This window comes from Schistocerca nitens, chromosome 3, assembly GCF_023898315.1.
Source record: "Schistocerca nitens isolate TAMUIC-IGC-003100 chromosome 3, iqSchNite1.1, whole genome shotgun sequence".
NCBI classification, from domain to species: Eukaryota; Metazoa; Arthropoda; class Insecta; order Orthoptera; family Acrididae; genus Schistocerca; species Schistocerca nitens.
The window spans coordinates 57951662-57975233 of record NC_064616.1 but is presented as its reverse complement, the minus strand read 5'-3'; the positions used below and the strand labels follow the sequence as shown (position 1 = coordinate 57975233).

At 42.6% G+C, this 23572-nt stretch overlaps 1 protein-coding gene across 2 annotated transcripts in view; it reads right to left on the bottom strand.

The window, feature by feature from the left end:
• Positions 1–6676: 6676 nt before the first annotated feature.
• The window catches only part of LOC126248022 (uncharacterized), a 140465-nt gene continuing 123569 nt past the window's right edge, over positions 6677–23572 (bottom strand). For both annotated transcript variants that reach the window (XM_049948613.1, XM_049948614.1), the window contains one exon: positions 6677–8057. In XM_049948613.1, the coding sequence (XP_049804570.1) occupies positions 7730–8057 (328 nt within the window). In that variant the 3' untranslated portion in view covers positions 6677–7729. The remainder of the gene's footprint in view (positions 8058–23572) is intronic.

The window sequence follows — 23572 nt, the reverse complement described above, 5'->3', positions numbered from 1 at the left end:
TCACACACAAACATTTAAGACAAGGAATTAACAAATATCAGCATCCACCTGGCCTGTATTAAGTATGCGTTGTGTTTGTCCACCTCTACTTTTGAAATGTGTAACAATTTACAGTGGGTTGCCAAGAAATTTGATAGACACATGGAGTTTATGTAATCACTATATCAGTGTTGATCTACTTTCGACAAAACATTTATTACAGATAATAATAAATTTGCACAACTTTTATATAATTAATGTGCTCCAAGTCAATGTTTTAACATGGTAACATTTATGACAAGTAATATTCGCACTGTGCAGTAATCACAGCATGTGTAGGAGTAAACAATATATATATATATATATATATATATATATATATATATTCACCACTCATGTGGTTCTATGACACAATACACAAATACATACAAAGCATATTTAGTACACCATAGGACACACTACTAGCAGTACCACGGGGAACACATGTAAAAATAATAATACATTGAACATTAAGACATTTACTTTACTTGGCTCATTATTTACTAGCTGCTGCAAGTTTGTAGACCCCATCCAGTAATATAGTGCATATAAATACTTGTAAACAATTTTGAATACATTCACCATTAAGACATTTAGTTTACTCTGTAGCTGCTTCAGTAGCTGCTGCCAGTTTGTACGAATAATCCAGTAATGTAGTGCAATTAAATACTTGTAGACATGTTTGACGATGTGGTGGATACATATTATGTCAGGTAACATTTGTTTTCATAAGATTTTATAAACCTACAAGCAGTGCTGACACTGCAAGGCTCTTCACGACAATTTTAGTAAAGAAAGGAGTAAATATTCTCCATATAACCGACTATAACCTCTCAGAAAATCACTCAGTTTTGAAAAAATGTAGTACAAATGTAAATAGCGACAATTCTCCTGGACCCACTGAAGTACAAGAATCTGTACATTTAAATCTGAAACATACAAAAAATTTTATACCATATTTGTCAAAAATCTGAATTTTATGTAAATCTGAAACTAGGCAAAACGACAGCTACCTTTGCATATTACACACCAGTCCACAGCCTCGCTTTAGGCAGTCATCCATAGTAAAAATTGATCGAAAAGTTGAGAATTGTTTAGGGAAGATATTTTATTTTGATAAATGGAGAGGTTGTAAATAATTTGCGGTCAATATCATCGATGGAACAAAGTACATCTGATGACTCTTATGAAAATTACGCAAATGCAAATATGGACCCAATGAAGGTCTCGTCATAGACCGAAATTGATCGTCTCTAATAAACTATACAGTTACAGCTGTGTAATGCATTATGCAGTTCTCCACAAAAAACTTCATTAGCGATTTATGGTTCCCATAAGTCCATGCTACTAAATAACAGCGTTACATGTTACGGTTACCATAATTATTAGTATTATTAACATAGTTATCAATTGTAAATTCCATTGATCTCAGACTGATCAGTGACAGCAAGAATTATACCTCCAATTGCTATTGAGCATCAGTGTTGCTATAGACACTACAATGCAGTGCTTGTGTCTTACGATGTACTATACTGTGTCCGTCAGACATTTATAAAAACACAGACCTTGTAAAACAGTATTTCACGTCCACGCCACATTGTAAGAACACAGACATTGCAAAATAGTATTTCATTCCCACATAATGCTGCGACAATAATCGAAGGTTTCGCCCTGTGCACTAATCACAGCATGTGTGGGTGTATACAATGTTGGAACTCGGTGACAAGTGGAAACTTGAATCGGTCCTGCAGGGAGGCGTTCGCGGATTGGCGAGGCGACCTCTAGCCTAAAGCAGGAAACCCAGGTTCGGGCCCAGGTCCAGTACAAATTTTCGTTGTCACTAACACTTTTGCACACCTGGAGTGAGATCATATTCGCAACGGTGAATGCACTTCTTGTATAGGATACAAAAGGAGTTCAGCTTGCTATTATACTGAAAAGTAAAGTCTACTACCTTGTAAGACTAGAAATTATCCACAGTCGGTTCCAGTCGTCAAGCCACCTTCATCACTGTCAGGCTACAGCAGCACCTATCTAAGCCTGGTTCCCAAAACAGCATAGTATTAAATACCACCGTTATGTGCGATGGCTATTATTATTCATATCAGTATCCATTCAGAAATTTCATTGATCTCAGTCTGATGAATGACAACTAGGGGTATACCACCGATTCCTATTGAGGATCAGTGTAGCTATAGACACTATATTGCAGTGCCTGTGTCTTACAGTGTACTATATTGTGTCCATCAAACATATCTGTTGGCCACTACAAGCCACACTGTAAAAACACAGACATTGCAAAATAGTATTTCATGCCCACACAAGGTTGCGACAATAATCGAGGGTTTCGCACTGTGCAGTAATCACAGCATGTGTGAGAGTAAACAATGTTGGAACTCGGTGACAGGTGGAAATTTGGGTCGGTCCTGCCGGGAGGCATTCGCGGATGGCCGAGGCGGGTTAGGCGACCGCTAGCCTAGAGCAGGAAATCCGGGTTGAGGCCCAGTCGAGCACAAATTTTCGTTGTCACTAATGCTTTGCACACCTAGAGTGTGATGATATTCGCAACGGTGATTGCACTTCATGTATAGAATATAAAAAGAGTTCTGCTTGCTATTATAGTGAAATGTACAGTCTGCTACCTTGTAAGACTAGAAATTATCCACAGTTGGATCCAGTCGTCATGTAACCTTTGTCACTGTTGGGCTACAGCAACACCTATCTGAGCCTGGTTTCCGAAAGGCCATACTATTAAATACCACTATTATGAGCGATTGCTATTATTATTCATATCAGTATCCATTCAGAAATTTCATTGATCTCAGTCTGATGAATGACAACTAGGGGTATACCAACGATTCCTATTGAGGATCAGTGTAGCTATAGACACTGTATTGCAGTGTCTGTGTCTTACAGTGTACTATGCTTTGTCCATCAAACATGTGTGAAGTCCACTGCAAGGTACATTGCAAAAACACAGATATTGCAAAATAGTATTTCATGCCCACACAAGGTTGCGACAATAATCGAAGGTTTCGCTCTGTGCAGTAATCACAGCAAGTTTGCGAGTACACAATGCTGGAACTTGGTGACAGGTGGAAATTTGGGTCGGTCCTGGCGGTAGGCGTTCGCGGATGGCCGAGGCGGGTTAGGCGACCGCTAGCCTAGAGCAGGAAATCCGGGTTGGAGCACCAGTCCGGCATAATTTTTCGTTGTCACTAATGCTTTGCACACCTGGAGTCTGATCACATTCGCAACAGTGAATACATTTCTTGTACGATATAAACAGTTGTTCTTGCTATTATATTGTGACGTACAGCCCGCTGGCTTGTGAGACTAGAGGTTATTCACAGTCGGATCCAGTCATCTCGCCGCATTCATCACTGTTAGTCTAGGACAAGATCCACCTGAGCAAGGTACTGAGCTTTAGAAAATTTTCTGAAATCCATTACGCAGATGTTAAGCCAGTTCTTGATATAAGCCTCCAACACAGTGTACAAACGGTTATATTACATAAACAGATATGACAAAACTTCCACGATTCTTAGAGGCATTATTTTACACTGTTTTACCTCAAACCTTACAGTAAATGACCATGTGGTGACAGGAATGGCATTTGCCCACTAAAGTTTAGCAATTTTTTTGGTGATATACAGGACAGTGAGAAACAGTCTGAAAACTTGTAAGAGTGTTGCAGGGTAGGTTGTGCAGAGGAATAATTGTTTGAAAAATCGATACGTTGCGCCGTTTCTGAGTTAATTAGCATTGAAGTTAGCCAATCAGGTCGTTGCGCGTGTAATTCCAGAGGCCCGCCAAAGACGGTGTCGGCAAACATATTCTTAGTTTGGTTTGCTTCAAACGAACAAGAGAGTGATACAAACATTGGACGTGGGGCGGTAGCAAGGATCGAACCCGAAGCAAGGCTGAGCACTCTCGTGGGCTATCATCTACACTATGAGAACAACAAACACAAGTTTTGTCTGGCGGGCAGCTTCAATTTACGTCCTACTGCGTGATTAGCTGACTTCAATGCCAATTAACGTGGAATCGGCGCAACTTATCAATTTTTTTCTTAACAATTATTTCTCAGCACTACCTATCCTGAAATACCCTTAACAACTTTCCAGACTGTTATTCACCAACCTGTGTATCATCTAGCAAACAGCAACGACTTCAGTTCTTGATATTTGTTCTCTGGAGAATCCTATCCTTACGTTCAGTCATGTCTTATAGTTCTTATAAACAAATCTTCTATTCATGCTTAGCGAGTTTGAAAATAGTGATCGCCCTGTTAAGGTGATATAACGTCCTCACAAAAGGTAATTTGTCGACAATGTGACTCCAGCATTTGAGTGAGCTCCGTGCTATAAATTTGTAAACACTTATTCGTCTGCTGTGAATTCCACTACATGTTATTTATGAATCCATAAACATATTAGCATCTACTGTGTGTGTAATAAATACAACTACTACTTAGAAGTGTTACTGAAAATTAGAGGAATAATTAGTTCTGCACTTAAGGTGTCAGTGACTCTCGCGGTGAAATCATGAAGGCTGGTAGAGTGAGGAAACAATAACGTGACAACAGGCCGCGAGCGGAAACAGGCGAAAAGTTATAAGGGGGCCGTGTCCACCCGCTGCACCGATTTCGTCCAGATTGATGGTATATGGAGGGTTTGTCCAGAAATGAAAGTGAGAGACGTTGAAACTCTATATGGTCAAGGGTTTGGAAAAAATAGCAGTTTGGGTGCTGGTTGGGTGAGGCATGAGGCGTTCATGTTAGCAAAGTTTCCAGAAAGAGCTTGGCATAATGGGAGGAGTACAGAAGGGTATTGGGAGGGCCATAAGATTTCAATTTTTACGTTACATTCGCTGCAGACAAACATAAATAATGCTCAATATATTGGATTTATTAATTTTTTCATAAAAGGCATGAAAAAGAATGGTGAACGAATACTTGGGCTTGCAAATAAATTCGAGGAAGGGGACGTAAGGTGTACACAGGAACTTCGTATATAAAATTAGGTTGTTTTATTACTTTAGAGTTGATGATTTACACGTGCAGGCTTGATATTCATCGGAAAAACAGGGAAGTCTACTGTTCATGTGAAAATAAAAGTAACGGAATACGAATTTCTGGACGCTTTAATTGCAAACCCTTCCTGGGAAATTACATGCAGAGTCCTTGTGGGCGGTGTAAGTACAATTCTTTCTTGGAAATCATGCGCAATTTCGATTTCTTTTCTTTTTCTTTCCAGGCCATTTATGAAGATATTATTAAATTCAATACATTGAGCATTATTCCCGTTTATTTGCAATGTGTGTAACGTAAAAACTGAACAAGTAAAGACGGGTTTCTGCGTTGGGACACAACCTCACGACCCTCAGAATACCGTTCTGCATTCTTTCCGATGTGCCAACTGCTGCCTGGAAACTACGCTAACCTGAATAGCTCACGCCTCATCAAAAATGCCGTTTTTTTCGAAACGCCTGGCCATCTGGAACTCCCATTTGTAGTCTAACCCTGCATACACGATAAACTTGGACGAAATCGGTGGTGACGAGTAGGTGCGGTCTCCTTGTTAGATCGCCGATGGGATACGACCAGATGTAAGGAGCAATCCCACCTCCCTTTTCACCATGAGCAGTTTTTTGAATCATATTCCTATTAACGCCTGCTGTCCGGCTGCATAGCTGAGTGGTCATGGCGGCAGAATGCCACGCGTGGGGCCTGGGATCGATTCCCGGCTGGGTCGGAGATTAGCTCCGCGCGGGGACTTTCTGCTCTGTTGTCTTCCTCATCATATCATCCTCCTCGACACGCAATTCGCCGGAGTGTCGTCAACTAAATAGACTTGTACAAGGCGACTGGTCGACCCGACGGGAGGCCCTCTCAACACATTTGATTTCATTTCATTAACGCCTACTGCATCCAAAGTGAAATACTTCAAAAAATTGAAAGCCTAAACATTATTGTCGGCTGGGAAGAAATGTGCCCAACTGATGCCAATCGTGTAGCAGCAAGTGTCATTCCCTATGTGGGCGACTGTGCGCTAGAATGATGGTGAAATTTAAGCCTCGAGAGACAAAAGTGCAATGCAACGTTACCACCCTGTCAGTTGGCTAATTGATGACAATAAAATCGGTCAGGAAATGAATAGGGCTGGAAGAATACGAAGTGGTAACGGTGCATCAACAACGTAAAGAATTCACAAATCGGTCGAAAGTAGCCAACACGAATCAGTTCGACAAAGTGCACTTGTATGCAGTATCGTTGATTAGGTAGCAGTCGCATCGATACGGTTTTAAGAAACGGTAATCTTAAAAGGAGACGTAATAGTTAAGGATGAGGAGTCTTAGCTAGTAATAGTTATAAGAGTTTTGACAACGAATTTTAATTACTGCAAAGAAGTTACGAAAGTACACACCGTGCTACGATGGTGTTGGAAGTTTCCACTGAGGAATGGATGGGAGAAGGCGAGTAACAGACGTGTTCCGCTCGTCACATTTTAATGACATGATGTTCGCAGATGCTGAGATGTTTGAAGACAGTCTTTTGTAACTAATAAAACCAGGAAACATCGAAATATTAAAAAAATAGTTCAGAAAAAATTTCTAGCTGCTGTAGTCTCAATTACCGGTAAGCATCGTGCGACGACCTATTTTCCTTTTCTTTTTTTTTTTTTTTTTTTTTTTACTTTAAGCTGTTACGCGGACGGCTGTTAGCTTGAAACAATCGAGGAACTAAAGTACTGAATAGGTTTTTAGTCTGAGAAATGCCTTTTCAGTTCTCTTCGATTCGTAGCTGTTATCAAATATATTAAATGCAACTTTTAGTCATATTTATGTCTCACTCTTTATAACTGAGAGATCCTAGTAGAAATCGATTTTTTCTGTTACCACATCTTATTATAACACATTAACTTTCAATTTTTGTTACGTTAGTATAAAGAAAAACAATAACACACATGCGGTTTTCTGGGCCGCTTTATTCGTCACAAATTCAGTTCGTACAAAACGGGATATCTCGTTATTAAAGTGCAGTGAGGCAGACGACAGATGCCTATCATTAGATGCTATATGTAATGTAGTTCCTAAGTGTGTAGTTAATAGTAAGTCTCAAATTTATGGTCCGCTTTGTACATTTCACACTGCGTTATTGACTATCCACGTAAATTTTATACACAAGTGGTAGTATAAAATGCAATGGTAGCTGATCTTGTTCCTGAAAATACGATATTTATGTCGAAATACCAAATCTTCTTTTTTTTCAAAATACAGTAAAATATTCAGATTTTCATTTATGTGCCTTATTTCCGCTTTTTGGTAAAGTCTGTTTTTCCGTCACAGGGCACCAATAAACGGAAGCACGATCGCGAGCTATGTTCGGCTCTTTCTACCGTTAACCTTCTTCCTGTAGCTTGCTGCAACATAGGGACCTAGACACTTTTCGTATGTAATTTTTCTAGAGCAGTTTTTCATTTTTCTGGGGGCGTTTTTTGTAGCTTGCTGTGGGCGAGAAAATTAGTCACTTAATGTGCATAATTTTTCTAAAGCAGTTTTCCATTTTTGGTGGCGGACATCATTTGATTACCGGACACAGATTGGGCAGCTTAGTCATCATCTTCGTCCTCCTCCTCCAGCTCGACCTCCTCTAATGTGGCCTCCAGCTGGTGCATGACGCTGGCGGCGGTGGCCGCAGCGGCGAAGCTCAGAAAATCCACGGCAACAGGCGGTAGGGCACCAGACGACAGTAGGCTTGCCAGCTGCTCCCGTATTTCTGCTGACACTTCTCCTCGTCCCTGTAGACCCGATGGACCAGGAGTAGGGTCAGGAAGATCACGTACAGGAACGGCAGAATTCCCAGGCCCATCGCCGGCAGCGACCACGCTAGGGCGCTCAGGATCTCGAACGTGTAGTTGAGGTGGCGAGCCACCCCCCAGCTCCCTGACACCAGAAGCCGCGTTCGATGTACTCGGCCCTGCTTGTCCTTGTACTCTGCTTCCAGAAACTGCGCCGGACGACCCCACAGATGACATCTAAACAACAACACGTCGCGTTAGTACCAATTGCGAGTCCCTCTAGGAGTGGCAGCAAATAAAGTAGGCCACTTAGTTACACGTTGCATAGATCATTTGAGCGAATATTTTATCGAAATGATGTGGAACGAGTCAGTTTATAGGATGTATATAGGGAAAAGTGGCCCAAAATGACACAGAAGGGCAAAACGACGTAGCGGTTTTTTCTTAACTTTGGCAGCTGGCAGAATGATAGTGTTTGGTTTACTCGATTGCTTGTGGTGGCTATACTTTGCCGTTAATCATTTTCTGCTCCCATTTGGTGGGGTGAGACGAGGGAAACTACTTTCGAAGTTAAATATACCAATATTTCTGTTAAGAAACTTTTAAAATTGTGCAGTATTGATTATTTGTGCGGATATCTTACAAAAGTAAATCTTTAGATCTGTAGCAATATTTTGATTGTGTGTTTGTTAGTTTTCGATCTTATGACCAAAGATTACGTTTGTGCTGAAGAAGGTAAAATGACACTGGGCTATGCTGTTTTTGCACTGCTCCATCACGTAGCTTATCGATTGCTGAAACGCAGTGTGTCTGTTCATAAAAAGCCTATTAGAAATTAAAACGGTAACTAGCAACAATAAATAGTATTTTTATAGCTGAGTGGTAAGGTTCTAATTTCCTGGAAATAATTTGCCATAAATTTTGGTATATCTAACGAATTCACATTGTTAATTTGTTAGGATTACAGTTCTAATTCTTAATTAAGGCATGATATATGTTCATTCTGTAATTTATCCTTACATTAGTAATTTAGTAGTAAAAAAAAGGAATAACTCTCCCCAATGAAAAGGTGTATCATTTAGCCGCACAAGGTAGTCCAGAATGACATGCTGACAACATTTCTGAAATAATGAATTCATAGTGAAACTAATTATTTTACACTGAATTTCTTTATGACATGCTACTCTAGAAACCTCACTCTAAAGTAAAATTGCATTTATATAATTTTAATTGGCATACATGGACTGTGAGAAATAATTAACATTTTTAAATTTAATTTTATCCTTATTTTGCAGCTTAAAACGTGACTGTATTCAAAACATTGGAGGTAAGAATTAAACAACGCCTTCAGTCACCACTTTTTCGTGTTTTATTAACTACACGATGCATTTCGGACCATGTGGGTCCATCATCAGGTGTAATTTGTCTCATTCAGGAGAAGAAATAAAACATGTATTGAGACAAATTACACCTGACGATGGACCCACAGGGTCCGAAATGCGTCGTGTGATTAATAAAACACGAAAAAGTTGTGACTGAAGGCGTTGTTTAATTCATACCTCCAATGATCTTTTAATTATGTCTTTTTCGTCCACTTTCCCCTACATGAATAGTTAACATTAATCAACACATTACCATTTTATTCCTACTCATGCAACTACACTTCTAAACAAGTGTTTTTTAATGGCTACCAGTTTGTAAGCAGAGATTCGTCAATGATATGATATGATTTTAAATTAGATTTAAAACTTGTTTCGCTATCTGTCAGACAGTTTATGTTATTGGTCATATGATCAAAAAATTTTACTGCTGCGCATTGAACTCCTCTCTGAGCCACTGACCGCATTAGCAATGGGAATAAAGGTGATTTTTCCCTCTAGTGTTGTAGGTATGGGTATCACTGTCCTTCTCAAATTGTGATGGATTAGTTATGACGAATTTCACTAGCGAAAATATGTATTGTGACGGTGCAGTTAAAATGCCTAGCTCCTTGAAGAGGTACCTACATGACGTCCATAGTAAGACACCACATATTATTCTTACTACTCGCTTTTGTACAATCAGCACTTTTTTCTATACGACATTACTGAATAGAAATATGCAAAATATGTCATGAGGCTTATATGTTTGTTTCCAAGATTAGCAATTATAGGAAGAGCAAAAATAGCTGAACTTAACCGTTTGAGAAATTCAGAGATATGCTTCTTCTAGTTCAAGTTTTCATCACTACACATGCCCCAGAATTTGGAACAATCTACACCATTTACTGACTCTTGCTCATGTGTTACATCAGTTATTGATATGACTCTATTTGTTGTACAGGACTGAATGCAGTGTGTTTTTTTTTCTCAAAATTTATGGGTGGTCCATTCTCAGAAAACAACTTAAGAATTCTTTGAAAAATATCATTTACTAATCTTCAGTTGCTTTCTCCCTAATGGGATTGATAATAATACTAATCTGCAAAAAGTACCAATTTTGCTTCATATATATATATATATATATATATATATATATATATATATATATATATATATATATATATACAGGGTGAGTCACCTAACGTTGCCGGCCGCGGTGGTCTAGCGGTTCTAGCCGCGCAGTCCGGAACCGCGCGACTGCCACGGTCGCAGGTTCGAATCCTGCCTCGGGCATGGATGTGTGTGATGTCCTTAGGTTAGTTAGGTTTAAGTAGTTCTAAGTTCTAGGGGACTGATGACCACAGATGTTAAGTCCCATAGTGCTCAGAACCATTTGAACCATTTTTTTCACCTAACGTTACCGCTGGATATATTTCGTAAACCACATCAAATACTGACGAATCGATTCCACAGACCGAACGTGAGGAGACGGGCTAGTGTAATTGGTTAATACAAACCATAAAAAAATGCACGGAAGTATGTTTTTTAACACAAACCTACGTTTTTTTTAAATGGAACCCCGTTAGTTTTGTTAGCACATCTGAACATATAAACAAATACGTAATCAGTGCCGTTTGTTGCATTGTAAAATGTTAATTACATCCGGAGATATTGTAACATAAAGTTGACGCTTGAGTACCACTCCTCCGCTGTTCGATCGTGTGTATCGGAGAGCACCTAATTACGTAGGGATCCAAAGGGAACGGTGATGCACCTTAGGTACAGAAGAGACTGGAACAGCACATTACGTCCACATGCGAACACCTTTTTATTGGTCTTTTTCACTCACGCACATGTACATTACCATGAGGGGTGAGGTACACGTACACACGTGGTTTCCGTTTTCAGTTACGAAGTGGAATAGAGTGTGTCCCACTGGAAACGCGTCGACGTATGTGGTATCAGCATGATGGTGCACCTGCACGTTCCGCAATTAACACTAGGCTGACCCTTGACAGGATGTTCGACGGGCGTTTCATAGGACGTGGAGGACGCATAAATTGGCCAGCCCGTTCTCCTCATCTTACACCTCTGGACTTCTTTCTGTGGGGTACGTTAAAGGAGAATGTGTACCGTGATATGCCTACAACCCCAGAGGATATGAAACAACGTATTGTGGCAGCCTGCGGCGATATTACACCAGATGTACTGCGGCGTGTACGACATTCATTACGACAGAGATTGCAATTGTGTGCAGCAAATGATGGCCACCGCATTGAACATCTATTGGCCTGACATATCGGGACACACTCTATTCCACTGCGTAACTGAAAACGGAAACCACGTGTGTACGTGTACCTCACCCCTCATGGTAATGTACATGTGCGTGAGTGAAAAAGACCAATAAAAAGGTGTTCGCATGTGGACGTAATGTGCTGTTCCAGTCTCTTCTGTACCTAAGGTCCATCACCATTCCCTTTGGATCCCTACGTAATTAGGTGCTCTCCGATACACACGATCGAACAGTGGAGGAGTGGTACTCAAGCGTCAACTTTATGTTACAATATCTCCGGATGTAATTAACATTTTACAATGCAACAAACGGCACTGATTACGTATTTGTTTATATGTTCAGATGTGCTAACAAAACTAACGGGGTTCCATTTAAAAAAACGTAGGTTTGTGTTAAAAAACATACTTCCGTGCATTTTTTTATGGTTTGTATTAGCCAGTTACACTAGCCCATCTCCTCACGTTCGGTCTGTGGAATCGATTCGTCAGTATTTGATGCGGTTTACGAAATATATCCAGTGGTAATGTTAGGTGACTCACCATATATATATATATATATATATATATATATATATATATATATATATATATATATATATATATATATATATATATATATTCCTGGAAACTGAAATAAGAACACCGTGAATTCATTGTCCCAGGAAGGGGAAACTTTATTGACACATTCCTGGGGTCAGATACATCACATGATCACACTGACAGAACCACAGGCACATAGACACAGGCAACAGAGCATGCACAATGTCGGCACTAGTACAGTGTATATCCACCTTTCGCAGCAATGCAGGCTGCTATTCTCCCATGGAGACGATCGTAGAGATGCTGGATGTAGTCCTGTGGAACGGCTTGCCATGCCATTTCCACCTGGCGCCTCAGTTGGACCAGCGTTCGTGCTGGACGTGCAGACCGCGCGAGACGACGCTTCATCCAGTCCCAAACATGCTCAATGGGGGACAGATCCGGAGATCTTGCTGGCCAGGGTAGTTGACTTACACCTTCTAGAGCACGTTGGGTGGCACGGGATACATGCGGACGTGCATTGTCCTGTTGGAACAGGAAGTTCCCTTGCCGGTCTAGGAATGGTAGAACGATGGGTTCGATGACGGTTTGGATGTACCGTGCACTATTCAGTGTCCCCTCGACGATCACCAGTGGTGTACGGCCAGTGTAGGAGATCGCTCCCCACACCATGATGCCGAGTGTTGGCCCTGTGTGCCTCGGTCGTATGCAGTCCTGATTGTGGCGCTCACCTGCACGGCGCCAAACACGCATACGACCATCATTGGCACCAAGGCAGAAGCGACTCTCATCGCTGAAGACGACACGTCTCCATTCGTCCCTCCATTCACGCCTGTCGCGACACCACTGGAGGCGGGCTGCACGATGTTGGGGCGTGAGCGGAAGACGGCCTAACGGTGTGCGGGACCGTAGCCCAGCTTCATGGAGACGGTTGCGAATGGTCCTCGCCGATACCCCAGGAGCAACAGTGTCCCTAATTTGCTGGGAAGTGGCGGTGCCGTCCCCTACGGCACTGCGTAGGATCCTACGGTCTTGGCGTGCATCCGTGCGTCGCTGCGGTCCGGTCCCAGGTCGACGGGCACGTGCACCTTCCGCCGACCACTGGCGACAACATCGATGTACTGTGGAGACCTCACGCCCCACGTGTTGAGCAATTCGGCGGTACGTCCACCCGGCCTCCCGCATGCCCACTATACGCCCTCGCTCAAAGTCCGTCAACTGCACATACGGTTCACGTCCACGCTGTCGCGGCATGCTACCAGTGTTAAAGACTGCGATGGAGGAGCTCCGTATGCCACGGCAAACTGGCTGACACTGACGGCGGCGGTGGACAAATGCTGCGCAGCTAGCGCCATTCGACGGCCAACACCGCGGTTCCTGGTGTGTCCGCTGTGCCGTGCGTGTGATCATTGCTTGTACAGCCCTCTCACAGTGTCCGGAGCAAGTATGGTGGGTCTGACACACCGGTGTCAATGTGTTCTTTTTTCAATTTCCAGGAGTGTATATATATATATATTGTAACACCCCACCCGTCACTTACCTGGCTTTGGCGTGTGTTCACCCCAGTTAATTGACTAACAGATCAACAGAGAGTGCAAAACTGCCGCAATGTCAGATAACGCAAAGAAAGTAATAAGGCCCTGTGACTCCTGATTGAACTGTGGTGACACTGTTGACATTAATTGATTCAGAATTGATCCCTTTTAATTAAAAAGGGGTGCACATTGATGTTACATTCAGCTACTGAACACCAGATGCAAATGTTGAACATAAAATTCATTAAGAAAGTGACTTGGGATTTCCACTAATTGATTAAAAACAGATGCAGTCGATTAGCACAGATTTAATTTAACTCACGACCTTCAATCATCACGTTACATGACTCTCCTAACAGGCAGCGGTAATAAATTGCGTTTGCGTGGAGTAAAGCGCGATAAATCAAAAGTAATTCCTATCGACTGACCCAGGCATAATGCGAAGTACGAGAAGAATTCTGCAATACACGGCCCATGAAACCCTCGCGGAAACTTTGCCGACCTGATCCAACAAATAAATCAGTGGCGGGAGCGGGCGCAATATCACCGAATTCAGCGTGGCGGGGCGGCGTCGTTATGCGAACGTCGGCCGACCTCGTGGTGCTGCAAGGCTGCGCTCGTCTATTCACTTCTAGCTATCTTGCTCAGTACATAGCTGAACGGAAACTTTCTATCTCCAAAATCAATCGTTCCATTTGCTAAGTCCTAAACTGCAGAGATGCTCACTCTTTCTCAGGCAAGCTGAGTCAAGAATGCCACGTCCGCACTCTAGGCAAGCTGGGAACGGAAGACCACTATGGAGACTTCTCCCAATCCGCTCTTCGCCTCGGTTTCCACTCCAGCAAAATCACTTACGCCAATTGCAGCGCGTTAATTATGTGTTGCTTCCCAGCACCGACCAATGCCTGCTCTGGGAAGTGAACAAACTCCCACAAAATTTCCCTTCCTCTCAACTTCTGCTATTTAGCTCCTCCCAGGCCACCCATCAAGGTTAGCGTCTGCACAAAACACCAATTTTTCCGGAATTCTGACTCCCAGGAGAGTACTTCAAATTTCTTGGTCCTACGTTCCCATCAGAGGCCAGCGTGTTTCATTCTGTCGCTCTTCACCTGATTTACCTCAGACTCTGCGGACCGTGAATTTAGCGTGAAGTTCCTATAGTCACGAACACACATATTTTGGCCTCTGTTGACTGCTCCACTGTAGCATTGCGTGGCTTTCTCGCATGTTTCACTGAAAACGGGACGACGGACATTTATCAACAGGTGTACAAGTTCTCCGTCTGCTTCCCCATACACCAGCATGGGGTCAACCACCCACTCACTGTCACTCATCTTAAGGCAGCTGGAGGCACTTTCTCAGAGCTTGAGCCGCCCTGCGGTGCCTATTATCGCTTCCCTTTGCTGCTCCCCAGCCAGCCACGGTCAATTCTGAATACTTCCCTGGGATAAACTAGCCTCCAGTAAATCGACGCATTTCCACAAAGTTTTCATGTTGTGTGAATTACTTTAAAATCATCACCCAACATTAATTATTCCAATACGTCCATACTATACCCTCTACATGACGCATTGTGCCTTGTCAGTCATTTTTGTTCAGAACTACTGTTCGCTCAACGTGAGTTAGGTGATCTTTAATTACTTCATGTAAGGGGCATAGTTCTTGCCATCTTACAACACATAATGAATAAGAGTCGACCCAAAATTGAACCCTGCGGTACTCCTTTTGTGATTTTTTTTTTAGCTTGGTCACGAAAATTTTCTACCTTTCCGACATTATCTGAGTTATTCAGCACAACCTTTTGCATTCTGTTTGTGAAGACACATATCATAGTGACGTAGACCTATTACGAGGCTCACACCGACACTAATACCTCCCGCTTTTTTTGTTGACTTTGCACATAAGAGGAAGATTAAGTTGGTGTAGTACTAATTTATAATAATACACTCCTGGAAATGGAAAAAAGAACACATTGACACCGGTGTGTCAGACCCACCATACTTACTCCCGACACTGCGAGAGGGCTGTACAAGCAATGATCACACGCACGGCACAGCGGACACACCAGGAACCGCGGTGTTGGCCGTCGAATGGCGCTAGCTGCGCCGCATTTGTGCACCGCCACCGTCAGTGTCAGCAAGTTTGCCGTGGCATACGGAGCTCCATCGCAGTCTTTAACACTGGTAGCATGCCGCGACAGCGTGGACGTGAACCGTATGTGCAGTTGACGGACTTTGAGCGAGGGCGTATAGTGGGCATGCGGGAGGCCGGGTGGACGTACCGCCGAATTGCTCAACACATGGGGCGTGAGGTCTCCACAGTACATCGATGTTGTCGCCAGTGGTCGGCGGAAGGTGCACGTGCCCGTCGACCTGGGACCGGACCCCAGCGACGCACGGATGCACGCCAAGACCGTAGGATCTTACGCATTGCCGTAGGGGACCGCACCGCCACTTCCCAGCAAATTAGGGACACTGTTGCTCCTGGGGTATCGGCGAGGACCATTCGCAACCGTCTCCATGAAGCTGGGCTACGGTCCCGCACACCGTTAGGCCGTCTTCCGCTCACGCCCCAACATCGTGCAGCCCGCCTCCAGTGGTGTCGCGACAGGCGTGAATGGAGGGACGAATGGAGACGTGTCGTCTTCAGCGATGAGAGTCGCTTCTGCCTTGGTGCCAATGATGGTCGTATGCGTGTTTGGCGCCGTGCAGGTGAGCGCCACAATCAGGACTGCATACGACCGAGGCACACAGGGCCAACACCCGGCATCATGGTGTGGGGAGCGATCTCCTACACTGGCCGTACACCACTGGTGATCGTCGAGGGGACACTGAATAGTGCACGGTACATCCAAACCGTCATCGAACCCATCGTTCTACCATTCCTAGACCGGCAAGGGAACTTCCTGTTCCAACAGGACAATGCACGTCCGCATGTATCCCGTGCCACCCAACGTGCTCTAGAAGGTGTAAGTCAACTACCCTGGCCTGAAAGATCTCCGGATCTGTCCCCCATTGAGAATGTTTGCCACTGGATGAAGCGTCGTCTCACGCGGTCTGCACGTCCAGCACGAACGCTGATCCAACTGAGGCGCCAGGTGGAAATGGCATGGCAAGCCGTTCCACACGACTACATCCAGCATCTCTACGATCGTCTCCATGGGAGAATAGCAGCCTGCATTGCTGCGAAAGGTGGATATACACTGTACTAGTGCCGACATTGTGCATGCTCTGTTGCCTGTGTCTATGTGCCTGTGGTTCTGTCAGTGTGATCATGTGATGTATCTGACCCCAGGAATGTGTCAATAAAGTTTCCCCTTCCTGGGACAATGAATTCACGGTGTTCTTATTTCAATTTCCAGGAGTGTATATGCTATCATGGTGGAATTTTAAGCTCTATTCCCGTGCTTGTAGAAGATAACAATGAATTATTGTCTGTGAGACTCATATAACAAATTAGATAGGTTAGGAAAACGTTGATATCAGACTTCCTTCTTGTTTAGATTATATATGTAATTCACCGTTTTGACTTCCCTGTAGCTGTCAACACAAATCAGCCTCAAGCCTAAATTAATACAACATGTCCCTTGCGACACAGGGTTGTTAGAGAAACATCTGAATTGAATTCTGGTTTACAATATAGGCTTTCAACTACATACTCCGATAAAACAGTGACATATGCTCTTACATTTTCCACTTACCACTGCTGTAGCTGACGCACCCTGAACTGTACTTGATTTTCATTGGCCTGCAAAATGTATGTTGTTGCAGTTATTGTTTTCATTTTTAATATTACCTATGTACATCGATAAAATTTCGTGAAGTTTGGTCTGGAAAACCATTTGGTGTTATTTGCTGTTTATAGATTGTGTTGCGTGTTTCTAATAGCATTTCATTACCTTTTCTCGCGTTCATTAGTGAATTCTGAGTGTTATTGTATTGATGTGGCTTAGACACATTGTTCCACTATACATTTGAGGAACACCGTCCACGCAGAGCCGCACATGAACGAACCATTTTCTTTGATGTACCGACACTTCGGGGAACTTGTTCGTTGTGCGCGGAGTGGCGCGGTTTAACGTCAAACTGGACACGCCGCGCTGCGCTGGACCCCTTTGCTTGGTTTTACGCGGCAAACACACACACACACACACACACACACACACACACACACACACTCTCTCTCTCTCTCTTTTTCAAACACACAAAATGAAAACACTTCGGACCAAATTCAAAATTTACGGCCGCTAGTCTAAAACATAACAGTAAAACAAACGATTGCTAACAGCGTATCTGAAACATAAATGTGCAGTAAAACAGTACGCCTGAGTCATATCAACATGCAAACAGTCAGAATTCACCAGCGAGCAAGTGAAAAGGTAACGAAATGCTGTTAAAAACCCGCAACACAATCTATGAATAGCAAATCACATCAAATTATTTTCCAAACCAAAACACCGCGCAATTTTACAGACCGCCACAGATCATTTTAAACATAAAAACAATACCAACGACACATTCAGAAGGCAAATAAAAACCAAGTACTGCTCACGGCATGTCAATTACAGCAGTGGTAAGCGTCAAAAAAGTGGCATATACCACTCTTTTTCCGGAATATAGAGGGGGTTTCACAATTCATGTCACATACTTCTAGACGTTGTAGACGGGACTTAGTAGATCAAGCTTTGCGTAGGAGCACACGTCCGGAAACGTCATCCAATGATGTTACAGAGCGCCGGCGCCTTTATTGTATGTATATATAGGTGATTCCGTGACGGTGCTACAAACTTTCTAGGATGATGGAGAACGATAAAAGTATAAATGAGAGCCTGTGTTGAGAACGGCAACAAATATATATATAATTCAAACTTTTGCACCCGCCGTCCCACAGGGTCCCTGTCCGGAAACGAATAGGTCGAAAGTCATAAGCGAAAACCGTTCTTATAACTCCGACAGTGGAATACGTATACTGGTACTGTTCTTGTTAAGACTGTATGGTACGCAACTTTCAGAGGTGGTAGTATGGACCAAAACTAGGAAAAAATGTCCAGTAACATGGAGTCTAAAAGTGATATCCGAGGAACTATGAGCAGTTGTTCATCTTCACTACCGTGAAACACATCTCTATTGAACAAGTGCCCATAGCTCTTAAGGTATGCGTTTTGGAGCCCATGCTTACTTGAAACTTCGTCTTGTTTTGGTCCATCCTACCACCTCTGAAAGTTGCCTACCATAGAATCTGAGCAACAACATTACCACAACATATATACCATTGCCAGAAGTATCAGAATGGTTTTCGCCTATAATTTTCGCCTCGTTCGTTTCCGGTACAGGGACCCATGCCTCAAATTTATACATTTATTCTTCTCCATCATTCTAGAAAGTTTGTAACAGGATAAGAGAATCACCGGGCGCCGGCGCCTGTTACTTTGACATTCTATAGCGTCGTTCGATGACGTTTTCGGACATGGGTTCCTACGTTAAACTTGATCTACTGAGTCCCCCCTACAACCTCAATAAGTGTGTAACATGACTTGTAATGCACCTTGTGTAGTTTAACGGCTACGTGCTGGACAAAATTTCAATTCAGATGTTGTCCTGACATACCTGTCTTGCAAATGAAAGATCTTTCAATTTAGACTTGTGGCTGATTTCTGTTGGCAGCCACAAGGCACACATAAGGTTTTTTTAAAAAAAAACACCGGGACAAGCGCACGTAGGCGTCGTGCTCCGAGGGTTCTTTACAAACTTACCTCTGTATTTAGATAGTTCATCTATAGGCTTTGATGATTGAGTTTGCGAGTATCAAAATATGTGACACGAATAACAGTATCTTTTGACTGCACTGACGTAGTAACGTAAATTTTTTACACCGCCAAGGGACCTTAGATCTTAGAATTTTTTAGAAATTTGCTGAGAAGAAAGGGTCTTAACAGATTGACAGACAGACAGACGGACAGCAAATGGGGAAAAAAATTTATGCTATTTATGGGAATTAAAAATTAACAATTTACGAATTTTTTCGTTACCTACACTGTACAACCTTGCTTCTTGTCAAATTTCATGACACTAGGTCAGTGGGAAGTACTCTATGGGTTTTGATGAGTGAGTTTGAGAGGATCAAAGTTTGTGACATAAATGGCCATAGCTTTTGATTGCTTTCTCATAGAAACTTAATTTTTTTATAACGGCAATGGATCGTCTGCCTTAGTATTTGACACAAATTTAAAAACGATACCTCCACCCGTTCCTGGAAAAGGGCCTCGATAGACGGACAGGCTAACAGCTAACAGCAAAAAATATTTTTATGTGATATAATTACAAATTAACAGTTTTCGGGTTTTTGTCTTTACTCATGCTGTGAAAACTTGATCTTGCCAAATCTCATGACTCTACTTCATAGGTTTTGATGAGTGAGTTTGCAAGGATCAAAATATGTGACAAGAACTGTCGTACCCTTTGATTGCTTGACTTAGAAGCTTAAATGTTTTACATCAACAAGGGGCTGTAGACCTACGTATTTCACATACATCTCAACTTCTGCCCGTTCCTGAGAAAAAGAGGGCTTAACAGACAGACGAACAGAAAAGTGATCCTATAATGGTTTCTGTTTGGCCCATTGAGGTGCGGAACCCTAAAATAGTGAAATACAGAGGTAGACTAAACAACAACAAAGTATGATGTCAATACCTTCCTAATGTGAATTATTTCGTACATATGTATTTCAGAAACAGTAAAGGAAAAAACTACTGAAGATGCTAAAACAGTGGTGAATCATGTTTGGGGATTAAACGAGCCTTCTTGCAAGAAGGAAGACCCACTTTAATTCATTGTTAACATATACCAATTTATACTAATATATACTCATTACCATTAATCTTTTGCCTCATTGTGTGGAAAAGACCATCATAATCTGCATGACTGCCTGACACAGTAGCTACAGTCATCAAAGTACTTCCAGCAAGAACTGAACCAACAAGAACAGAAAAGTCAGAATGACATCGAAATGGATTAGTACCCCCAAAAATCTATTGTTTGTTTGGCACTCTAGAAATCTCAATTGTAACAGCCACCAAGCTCCCGTACACAGGATCGTATTGATGTCAGATCGACATTGCAGAGTCCTGTTAACGTACTTATGACAGCTGGAGACAACGCCCAAATGAACAGCAAAAAATTCAACGGAAGAGTAAAATTGTCGTTGAGTGATTCTGGGAAACTAAACAGGGGTTTCAAAACTAAGCTTTCTATGTGTCGCAAAGAAAAGCTTATATGGGGAGTATTACCAGTTTTTATGTTTAGCATGGAGACTTGGACTGAATCATTCGAAAAGTGTTGAAAAATTGAAGGCCATTCAACAAGAAACAGAAAGACAGTTGTTGGACATTATTATACTTTTAACGATGTGCTAAGTGCAGACTGAAATACGTATAACGCCAACTGAAGATGGGTGACAGCCCGAAACGCTTACTGGCATAAATAAAAATACATAAAAAGTGGGTCGTTGCCGTTTTCCATAAAATATTAAAGATTACTTGTTACAGCAACAGTCACATTAGGGATTTCACAACCTTTTGAGAGGTGGGCAGGCGAGCTGTCTACAAAATCCTGCTGCCGGATGCTAGTATGTTGCTAGCAGACCATACTGCAAGACCACCATCCACCATAGTGGTTGGCAGAATTTACACAAGCCGTGGCAATCGTTGTGACCAACTTGTCAGGACGCGGGGTCGTGTAGCTACATAGCTGGCCAGAGGGACGATGAATACTTGCTTCTCAGCCAGTAACTGGACCTGTACTCACACTGCAGCTCGTTCTGTTGAGCTCTCTGGATCCCACACTCGCCAGGGTACTCGCAGATTGCAAATCATAGATCCCACACACGCAGTTATGGCAGAACTATTAATGGTGCTTACACTCCCGAAATCTTTACGTTTGGTGTCAAATGAAAGCCAGTAAGAAAGAGTGACGTTGCAGGCCAGTGATCATCTGCAACATTTGAACGTGGTGAGTGGAAACTAATTGCACCAAATTGTTACTCATTCTGCGACTATGCATTGACGTCAGTCGTTTGTGACACACGAAAATTTGTGCCTGACGAGGATTCGGGTCTGGATTTCCCGCTTATCGCGAACGGTCGCCTTAACCACATGGGCTGTCCGAGCACGCCTGCAGGACCGATCCGAACTTCCGTATGTCACGTGCCACGGTCCTTATGCTTGCATAGTTAGTGATTCTCACACAGGGACGCAAATATTGTATTGTCATTTTAGCCCGCCGAAGGATTTTGTACTGTGAAGATACACACACTGTATAAAACACAGACACTGTAACTATGGCTCATCGTGCTAAAATGATGATATGTTATTCGTTTTCCTTTGCGGGAATCACAGAATGTGCGAGTATAATGGTTGTGACTACGTGACATATGGAAGTTTGGATTAGTCATTGAGGCATGCTCGTACAGCTGGAGTGAGTAAGGCGACCACTTTCAATAAGTGTGAAATCCGAGTTCGATTCCAGATCTGGCACAAATTTCATATGTCGCAAACAGCTGATGTCAGTGTATTGTCTCAGAATTCGGAACTATTTCGTAATGTTTAGCACAGCTGTATTCTTCAGTGATAGTGTCTGTCTCTTCAGATAGGCATGCATGTCTGAACGACTTTGTATTATGATTATACAGTTATTGCATAAACACAGACATTGTAACCAACAAGGAATTGAACCTTTTTTTTTTTTTTACCTTTTTCCATGCGACTACACTGACAACCTATAATCGCCTCAACCGGAGAGTTGGGTCGAAGGTACGACTGGTGAACCTGGACTCAGCCAGCGATTTAAGTAACTTCAGGTGGCATACTAAGAAAACAGACGGTGGTTCACACTTAATTAGGTGTAGACGATGTAAGCAGTTCGGACACAAAACTCCATGCGTCCATTCTTCAGCAGTGGTTCGTTTTAAATGTATAATGCCTAGGCATTACGCCAGAGAATGTAGAGAATGCACATACTTGGTGCACTCAGTCCTAAGGATTGGAAGTGTCTGTAGTAAAAAGTGCAATGGTAATACTAGTAGGAAGTGCTTCCCTACTGAATTTTTCCCTTTGTTGTAGACAAAGGCTTTTCAGGTGTACACGGGTTTACCATTGTGAAGGCAGTCCAAAAGCACAAATGCAGGCAGATAACACGGACTTGCAAGAGAACAGGTCCTCCTCCAGTATGTCAGTACCCAGCTCAAATGTTGAATCACTACGCTAGTTTCTTCTTTTCTAGATTAAGTGGGGGAGGATGTCTTAGCATTTATAGACAACCTGTTAACAACTGAAAAGCTGGGAAGTTGACCACAGGGACAATTTTTGCATATGGACAAGTTACTTTTGGTAGGAGGTGTGAGCACATACATGATGTATCACATTTATTTGTGGAATGCACAGATATTTGAAATTCTGAGGACAGGCTTGTTACAGTGATATAGGAGGAAGAATAGTTGTAGATATAACCGGAAGCACTAGAACAGTGTATCATGAAGTCAGTTGACAGTTTGATGCACAGGATTAGAAAACTTAGAGCAATATTTATGAGTTTATGGAATGTGGTGACAATAACAGGGTTCTTCTGCAAGAGCCAGCACAAAGAGCGTTGGATGCATTTTTATGGGGGTTGTCACTTAGTGCATCACGAAAAGATTGGCAAAATTTCTTAAAGAGTAGCTGGAGTCATAGGAATGGCAACAGCATTGGAGGAAATAGACACAGTGACCCAAGTCCGCCGTGGTCAAGCATTACCATTGTGGTTGGTCAGGCCACATATGACGAGAGTGCCATGAGTTGCAGTGTTGAAAATGAGGGATAGTAAGGCATCAAGAACGAGATTGCGGTCAGAATAAGGCATATGATAGAAAGACATGGAATAAGAATGGTAACCTACCATTACATGGCAATGGAGGCCCCACGCTACTTAGCAGCACTCTCAGTAAATGTTATTATAACTAAAGTGTATGCAGAGGGGAAATTTTTCGTAAC